This window comes from Leptonychotes weddellii, chromosome 16, assembly GCF_054177405.1.
Source record: "Leptonychotes weddellii isolate Sample4059 chromosome 16, ASM5417740v2, whole genome shotgun sequence".
Taxonomy (NCBI): Eukaryota; Metazoa; Chordata; class Mammalia; order Carnivora; family Phocidae; genus Leptonychotes; species Leptonychotes weddellii.
This window is the reverse complement of record NC_138384.1, coordinates 39958766-39967886: the sequence shown is the minus strand read 5'-3', so window position 1 is coordinate 39967886 and position 9121 is coordinate 39958766. Positions and strand designations below refer to the sequence as shown.

At 55.4% G+C, this 9121-nt stretch overlaps 1 protein-coding gene across 14 annotated transcripts in view; it reads right to left on the bottom strand.

Annotated features, from left to right (window-relative positions):
* Positions 1-98: 98 nt before the first annotated feature.
* Positions 99-9121, bottom strand: part of SPRED3 (sprouty related EVH1 domain containing 3) — an 11943-nt gene continuing 2920 nt past the window's right edge. For 2 of the 14 annotated variants that reach the window (XM_081806822.1, XM_081806834.1), the window contains exons 2-6: positions 8677-8857; positions 7404-7572; positions 7229-7305; positions 4831-4974; positions 99-4071 (exon numbers count right to left, since the gene is read on the bottom strand). In XM_081806822.1, coding sequence (XP_081662948.1) covers positions 3406-4071; positions 4831-4974; positions 7229-7305; positions 7404-7572; positions 8677-8853 — 1233 coding nt within the window. In that variant the 5' untranslated portion in view covers positions 8854-8857 and the 3' untranslated portion in view covers positions 99-3405. Of the gene's footprint in view, positions 4072-4830; positions 4975-7228; positions 7306-7403; positions 7573-8264; positions 8641-8676; positions 8858-9044; positions 9116-9121 lie in introns of those variants that run through there. The other 12 variants (XM_081806824.1, XM_081806823.1, XM_081806832.1 and 9 more) reach the window with 10 other exon arrangements.

The following is a 9121-nucleotide window of genomic DNA, read 5'->3' as shown; positions in this document are numbered from 1 at the left end:
ACCCACAGATCTGCCTTGTCATCTCTTTGCCCTCATCCCCTAAATACCTTCCTCCCTGCCTCCTCCCCTCCAGACACTCACTCCCTTGATGTCCCTCAAACTTACCTAGACATGCTCTTCCCTCAGGGCCTCGCATGGACAGTTCCCCTTTACCTAGAATGTTCTTCCTGCAGACATCCACAGGGCTCTCTCACCTCCCTCAAGGCTTTATTCAAATGCCGGCTCCTCAGTGAGGCCTCCCTGATGACCCTGGCTAAAAATGACTGTATCCCCCATCTCCACTTTACTTTTCTCTATAGGGCATATCATTTCTAACATGTCATTTATTGTCTCCTTCGTTGTAAAGTTCATAAGCTGCTCGTGGGAAAGGATTTTGTCTGTTCTGTTCGCTACTTTACCCTTGGTGCCAAGAACAGGGCCTGGCATATGATGGGGGTTTAGTAAGTGTACTTGAGTGACTGAATGTATAAAACTCAGCTGGAGGGTCTGCTTGGGACTAAAGGATGTGAAGGAGAAAGGACAAATTGGGTAGGAGCCTGGTTTGGTGGTTCAGGAAGGTGACTGGATGGGGTGCATCAATGCAAATAAAGGACACAGGCTGAGACTTTGTCACAGACATTTCTTGGAGCGAATATCTCATGCCCCCTCCCCCAATGACAAGGCTGGGTCTTTGGCCCCCATCCTCCCCCGCCACGGCAGCCTGCACTGACGATAACAATATTGAGGTCACAGACTGGCTTGGAATCAAGATCAGGAAGATAAATGTCGGGGTGCCTCCCCCAAGTCTGGGGGCCAAGCATCCAATCTGAGGGGCAAGCAGCTGGGAAATTGGGCCTGGGGGCTCCAGGGTCTGAGGTCTTCCTGGCTCCCAGGGTCAGCCCTCCATGCACCCCTGATTTGGGGGTGATGAAGAGTAATCATGGATCAGAGGTGGGTATCAGCAGGGAGCAGGACTGGGAGACCTGGGAGAGGCGGTGCTGGGAGGTGGGGGCCAGGGGAACCTTCCCCAGCTCCCACCGCTTCATCCGCAGATCCCACAGCACCTTACAGCACTCTGGTCCCCGTCCCACCCCTCCCCAAAACGAGGTAGGTTAAGAATGGAGCTTCCCCCCGCCCACCACGGAAGGGAGGAGACCGAGGCACAGAGAGGGGGATGGGGACCCAGGCCACCCCAGCCCCCGGTCCCTCCGCCCTCAGCTCTGGTGGGTCTGACAGTGACGAGAGCTGGGCAGAGTGGGGATGGGAGGGACATCCCCCTTTTCTCTCACCCATCCCAGGGTCTGGTTGGGAGAGCGGAATCTCACAGGTTCCGGATGTAATAGTTAATAATTTAAAGGAAGTGACAGAGGATCTAGCCCTCTGACCCCCTTGACCTATCCCTTGAACCCCTACAAGGCCATCCAAGTCTGGGTAATGAAGAAAGGTAAGTGCACATTTCCAGATGCTTGGGACCACATGCGGGTCCCAAACCCATACAGCATTGAGATTGTCTTGATCCAAGACCTTAATCCTCTGCTTCAGGCCATCAGACCTGAGGTACCCCAAAAGTCCCATTCCACTCAGGGAAAAGAGACTGGCATCACAGAGGGCCATGAAAACGGCTTCCAAATTTTACAAAGCAACCCCCAACTCTGAGATGGAGGGGAAGGAGTGAACAGGGCAAAACATAAAAAACTTGGACTAGGGCTGGGGCTTAAGGTTGGGCTTGGGACAGAGCGCAAGGGGAGTGTGTGTGTGTGTGTGTGTGTGTGTGTGTGTGTGTGTGTGTGTAGAGCCATAGCTAGCCTAAAAAGTGACTCTGTGCACAGTGCAGCCAGCCGAGTGTGGTGTGAATTCCAGCCACACCCCCACCTTGAGTTGTGTCTTTGCTTAGTGAACAGCCTGCACAATCATCTATGACAATGCTAGGTCCTAGAGATGGGTGTGGGGAGCTCTGGGGTGCTCCTGGAATCCAGGAACATGAGCTCGAGATGATGGGTTTTTTGGTTGTTTTTTACCCTAGTAAAGGAGTAGTTCTGTGAGATGCTGGGGGCTTGGGCTGGGGTCCTTGGGGCTTGAAATCAGAGGTCTGGGACCTTGGGGTTTCAGGGGCTTATGGACAGCAGAATTCAAGGGCAGTAGGTCTCAGGGAATATCAGGCTTAAGAGGTCTGGGTCCAAAGAAATCTGGGATCTGAAGGTGCTTTGGTCCTGGAGCACCTCAGTTGTCTCTGGTATGAAGGGACCAAGGTCTTGAGTCAGGGACAATCCCAATGTTGTGTAGGCTTAAGCCCTGAATTTGGGGGACCAATGGCACCTTGGGATCTTGGAACCAGTGTTCCCAAAGCACCTCGGGGTCATTCAGGAGCTGGGGGCCAAGGGGTGAGAGGTCTGGGTTGCCATGAACATCCCATCATCTGGAAGCTGAGCTTCCAGCCTTGAGGGGATTGGGGATCTGTGGGTACAAAGCAGCCAAAGATTCCAGGCCATTCTGGGGCTTGAAATCCAAGTCTAAGGGATTTTGAAAGAGGGTTATCTGAGGACTTGAGACCAGTGCCTTGGGCCCTAAGGTGTGGGTGGTCTTCAGTACCACATCTGGAGTACTAGGCACCTCAGAGTCCTATATATGAGATCCAAAGCTCTGGGAACACTGGCTTGGGGTGAGTGGGTCTACAGAGGTCTTTGATCCCTGGTTCCCAGAGCATCCTGAAGTCTGACATCTAGATCTTGGTGGGGAGGATAGGGGGAGGCTCGGAGATGGGTCTCGCAAGTCATTTTGGTCAGAGAACATCTGTTTGGGCATACCTATGGACTCGGGGCATCTTAAGAGGGTTTGGTGCCTCCAGGGTCCTGGGGGCTACAAGAATATCTCAGATATGGGTGCCCCAAGTTTTAGGTGAGCATTCAAGGACCATTTGGGGTGAATCTGGGTTCTATGGTCTCAGAATCTGGGAGTAATTATATGCAGGCAGGGTCAGGTATTGGCAACTCCTGACTCACTGTAATCTGAGGGCTCATGGTGTCAGGCATGATGGGGTCTGGGTTGGTTATTTGAACAGGGAGTCAGGGTTCGGACCCTGCGTCTCTCAGGGATACATGTGCTCCCCAGCCTGCCTGAGGTGAAGAGTTTGGGGATGCCTGGAGTCTCCTCAGTCTAGGTCAGGGAGGGGGGGTTGGTGGCAGGATGGGGACACCAGAACTCAGGATGCCTGGGACCTCTTGGACAGACATCCCAATGAAGCTGGGTCTGGGGTCTCTCAGTCCTAGATTTGGGGTCCAGGTTCCAGGTCTGGGGTCTCTCAATCCAAACTCAAGCTCCAAGTTCCGGGTGTGCCTAGGTTTGGGTGTGGGGGTCCGAACGGAGTCCAGGGTCCTGGACCCTCAATTTGGGGTCCTCGGTGCAGCTACCGGACCCACCAGGCCGTCCTCACCGCGCCGCCTCCTCGTGGCGACCCCCGCAGCCGGCGCAGCCGCATCGCGCCGCGACCCAGTGGCACGCACGCAGGGGCGCGTAGCAGCAGAGGCAGGGCACCGCCAGGGAGAGCGCGGCCAGCGCGGCCCAGCGCGCGGCGGGGCGCGGGTGGCCCGGCTCGCAGGCGCACGGGTCCGAGAAGTCGCCCTCGGCGTCCGACAGGCAGTGGTAGAGCAAGCTCTCGGCGCACCACAGGCAACTGAGCCGACGCACCAGCAGGCGACCCGGGTCCGGGGCTTCCGCGCAGCGACCACCGCGCCCGTCCGCGCGGCGACGGAAGAGCGCCCGGCAGTGGACGCAGCGCGCCGCCTCCTCCGCCTCGGGGGAAGCTTTGGCGGGCGCAGGGGCAGGGCCGGGGCCCGGGGGTGGGCGAGCGGGGGGCGCTGGGGGCGCAGCCTCGGAGAGAGGGACGGGTAGTGCGGCGGGGGGCCCCAGGGCTGCGCCCCTCAACGCGCCGGTCTTGGCGAAGCGCACGACGCAGGTGGACAGGGCGAGGGGCGCGGGCGGCCCGGCGCGCCGGTAATCCTCATAGCCACGGCCGCCCCAGCCCGGGCCCCCTGCCCCGGCCAGGGGCTCTGAGGGCTCCGGAATCCCCGTGAATGGTAGGAGCGGAGGGTAGCTCTGTGGAACGAAGGGACAGAACAGGTTAGCAGGGTCTGTGATCCCCCACGCTCCACCACAACCCATCCCAGTCTCAACGAGAATCCAAAGACCCAGACTTCAGGCCTCCTTCATCCTAGGAAGCTGTCCTGGGATCCTGAGTGCCTGGCTTCGGCACACAGACTTCCAAGGCCCCAGCCCAATCCTCTCAAATCCAAGAACAGGCCAAAGAATCCAGGCACCAAGCCCACACCTTAAAGCCCCAGTGATCCAGACCCTCAGCCCTGTCCCCTCTCAAGATCCAGGAAGTCCCAGCACCCAGTCCCCTCTACTCCCAGGTCCGGGAGCTCGGGACCCCAGCCATGTCCTTCAGGACGCAGGAATCCAGTCCCCAAGGAGCGTTAACCCCCTTGGAGCCCATTCCCCTCCCAATGAATTAAGCAGTCTAAAGAATTCCTTCCACACGTACGAAAAACTCCCTAATATACTCGAAGCATTGTCCAAGTCGTCCCCCACGCCCCTCTGAATTCAGAACTCAGAACTTTCCAAAATCTCCAAGACATGGGGAAAGCCCTCACCAACCCTCCGGGGAACCTCAGTCCCCAAACACTCTCCCCACCATCACTGCCACGAATTCAAGCCAACCATCCCCTAGAATCTGTTTGCGGTCTCTTGCCCTTCTGGGGTCTCAGCTCCCACCTCCTTCTGAACCCCGGCACCCTGCCCCACTTCCTCCCCCACCACCAGCCCCAGACTTCCGCGGGAGGTGGGAGGTCGCACCTGAGCAGAGGAGCGGTGGTGCTGGGGTGACGAAGCCGGCCCGAAGCCAGAAGCTGACTCCACGGTAATGATAGTGGCCGCCGGGGCAGTGGGAGGCGTCTCCTGGCGGCTGTGACTGGAGGAGGACTCGCTGTCCACATGGGACTGGGGGAGAGTGGCGGCCTCAGAGCCGGACCCCCGGCACAGCGGATGCCCTCACATAGACCCCCTCCCATGGCGAGCGAGGGCTCTGCAGCCAGACAGGCCTGGGTGCTAGCCCCGGCTCTGCCACTGACTGGTCGTGTGACCTCCGGCAAGTGAGCTCATCTCTTTGAGCCTCAGTTTCCTTCTCTGTAAAACGGGGATCATAATAGTGTCTATTCATAAGGATGTGGTTAGGACCCACTGTAAAGGGTATAACACATGCCTGAAGTTACAGGAAGAGCTAGAAATGGTTACTGTTTTTATTACTGGACCCCCTCTTCTTTAACCGCTCAGCTCTCTGACCTACCAAACATCCAAATATCTTTCTCCCTTCTCAGAACCCTTCTCCCTTGGCCAGTCAGCCACCTTCCTGACTCATTCCCACCTCCACACCTTGACTGGGGCAGCTCCACCCACCGGGAAGGTGTTCCTTCCAAACCACCTGTCCTTTACAAACTGAAAAGTCACTTCTCAGACCGTCAGTTTCTTTTCTGTAACCTGGGGGGTCATTCTGACTTCATCCATTTGCTATCTTCAGGAAACATTCATTGAGCACCCACAGCGTGCCAGGCTCACGCAAGGCCATTGCAAGAACGTAGATGGAGCATGGGAAGTCGGCATCTTCCTTGAAGAAGCACCAAATACGTGGGACCTGTCTGCGCGATTTCTGTAGCCCCACCCACCGCCCCCACGACCCTGCAATTCCCACTTTTCTGCCCAGGGAACCAGTTTTGTTCTTCGAAGTCTCAGCAACTCCCACTGTTCCCAGCAAATGCCAAATCGCATCTGACATCATGTGCATTTATTCATTCAATAAATGTATTCAACACATATTTACTGTATACCAGGCACTGTTTTAGGTCTCGGAGATGCAGCAAGAAAGCAACAAAAGATCCTTTGCCCTCCTGGAGCTAGCACTCTAGCACAGGAGACAGGCAATAAACTAACAGACAAGAAAGCTGTCTACACTGGGGCGCCTGGGTGGCTCAGTCAGTTAAGCGGCTGCCTTCAGCTCAGGTCATGGTCCTGGGGTCCTGGGATTGAGCCCCAAGTCAGGCTCCCTGCTCTGCAAAGAGCCTGCTTCTCCCTCTCCCCACCTGCCCACCCCCGCCCCGCGCTCATGCTCTGTCTTGCTATCTCTCTCTCAAATAAAGTCTTAAAAAAAAAAAAGAAAGAAAGAAAACTGTCTATATAGGAAGGAAATAAGGAAATATCTTAGAAGATGGGAAAAAATTAGAACAGGATAGGGAGCATCAGGACATCACAGTTTTGAACAGCTTACTCAGGAAGGGCCTCACAATGAAAGCAAAATGTGTATAAAACCCTGAAGGAAGTAGGGGGATGAGCCACGTGGAAATTTGGAGAAGAGTATTCCAAGACAGAAGGGACAGCTAGTGCAAAGGCCCTGAGACAGGAATGTGCCTGCCATGTTGGAGTAACAGTGAGGAGGCTAGTGTGGCTGGAGCAGAGTGAGCAAAAGGGAGAAGAGGGGGCCAAATGGTATGGAATCTTACATGCTTTCTCCTTTACCCTGAGTGAGATGGAACCCTGGAAGGGTTCTGAGTGGAAGGATGGCCACAATCTTAGATGCCAATAGGGTCCCTCTGGCTGTGTGTGGGGAACTTCCAGACAGTAGGGAATAGGAGGGGGGCAGTTGACAATAAGAAGTTGGTGAGATGTTCCGGTTGGCAGATGAGGTTGGACAGCACCAGGTTGGAGGCAGATGCTAATCATTTTGAAGGTGAAGCCAATATTTGATGACAGATTAGATGAGGAGCATAAAAAAGGACAAAAGTCAAGGATGACTTCAAGGTTGGTACACTGAGTAACTAGAAGGATGGGATTTGTCATTAATTTGTTCACTATAAAAGATATGGCTTATCCTTTTTTTTTTTTTTTTTTTAATTTTCTGCCTTTCCACGCTAGAATAGAAGCTCCATGAGGAAAGGGACTTTGTTTTGTTCACTGATGTATCCCCAGTGCCTAAAACACTACTTATTTGCAGGTGCTCAATAAATACTCTTGAATGAATATGTGACTCACAATAGAATAGAAAACTAGGATAACAGGCATGAAGTTGACACTAATAGTTTGGGCCCAAATTTGTGTCCCCAGCATGTGGCATGCTGCCTGATACACAAGAGATGCTCAAGAATGTTTGGAGAATAGAAATAAACCCCTGCCCTCCCAGCAGAGCTGCATCCTGGAGACTCACCGTCAGAGGGCAGGGAGTCTCTGCGGTGTCCTGGGAAGGGGAGGAGGAAGAGGAGGAGGAAGAGGGGGTAAGCGAGCCTGGGGCAGGGAGAGAGGCAGACAGTGAATTCCCTGGGCCCCAGCTTCTCCCAGTCCTCCCACCCCATCCTCCAGTGCCCACCACCTGCGCCACTCACCTCGACCCAGCGTGGCCAGCGCGGCCAGCAGGCTCTTCTGGAACTCATCAGCCTCTGCGGGACTCTGGAACGTCAGTCCAAACTTGCAGTCACCCAGGCTCCAGTGATGGAAGATGGGGTTCACTTTGTTGTAAACCAAGCCTGGCCTCAGGGTACACTCCAAGGTGGTCTGAGGGGGCAGGAGGGGGGCAGGTCAGACACCCCCTTCCAACCATGCCTGTGACTTCCTCTCCACCCTCCGCCTATCTGCATACCTCAGCATCCCACAAACTTCATTTGTCAATCCTAGGTGTACCCCTGAACCCTGATCAACACCTCAACACCACTTCCCAATTTTATTGAGCACACCTCTGATACCCCAATATTTCCCCCAAGCCCCTTGATCCCTCTATTTTCCTATACCCCCTTCTGATAACCCCATGTCCCTCCTTCTGACTCAATAATATGCCCCAAACTTTACTGAGCAGCTCAAAATATTACTGTCCATCTCCTTCTGATGCCCCAACAATCTCCCAAAATGCTACCCCAAAATCCTTATCAAACTCCCATAGCTTTCCCCTCAGATGCTGGCCAACAACCCTAGGCGCTTCCTCACATCCTTGCCCAACATCACCATATCCAAATCACACCAGTTCAAATCCCCCTACGTTGTTCCTTCTGACCCCTGCTCTGAAATGCAAGCCATCCCCCAAGCCTTTTCAAACAATCCAAGTCTTTCTACTACACCCCCAGCTGAAACTTCAACCGTTGGCCTTCCAAATCATGCCAAGCAGCCCAGAATATTCCTGCTGAACCCACATATAGGATTGTAAACCCTATTTGACACGTCCAGATGGTCCCCCGCCAAATGCCTCCATATACTTAGAGCAGACAGCGGCCAGTGGTGTGGGGCCTCCTGGTAAGGATCTCTGAGCAAGATGGAGCCCCAGGAGGGTTCTGAGCAGAGGGAAGGACATGATCTGAGTCAGCTGTTAGCAGGGCCCCTGTGGAACAGACCGAGGTTGGGGGATGGAGCAGAAGCAGGGCAAGAATGGGGAGGAGGCTGCTGTGATGGCCCATTGGGCAATGGCAGTGGACAGGACCTGCTCGATACCCCAGATATTCTCAAAACTCCCAGTTGTTCTCCGAAAGACAGATACTCAGTTCCAACTACATCCCACGCCCGGGGGTTGCTTCTGGGCTGGGAGATGACCTGACCTCATCTCTGCACTCCCAGCCCCATCCCCTTCCTTCCCCCGTCCCCACCCTACCCCCACGCCCCAGGGTGGCTCACTTTCTGGTCCCGAAGGCGCTCCCCGTGGATGACGTAGTGCCCCTGGCGGGCCCCCCCCTCGGGCCTGGCCCCTCGGACCCGACAAACGCTCACCTGGCTGAGGCCCCCGCCCCCCACAGGCAGCCAGCCCCCACTGGAGTCATCTCGGGCCATCACCACGGCTCGGACCGGAACCATGTACCTGGAGGGCGTGGGGAGGCGGGGGCAACACAGTCAGTGGGCTGCAGGGCTACTCTCCCATTCAGAGTTCCCCCAACCCTCATCCCCCCCTCTTCGTCCCTCACATCTGGATCCGCTGCACCCTCACGCACCGATTTTCACTTTCTCTGACATCCCTGCCTTCTCCCCACCCCCCGCCCCATGCCCACCTTCTTCCAGCATGGCTTCTTTCTTCCTCATGCCATCTCTTTTCTCCCAGGCTTAGCTTCTCCACATCTACTTTTCC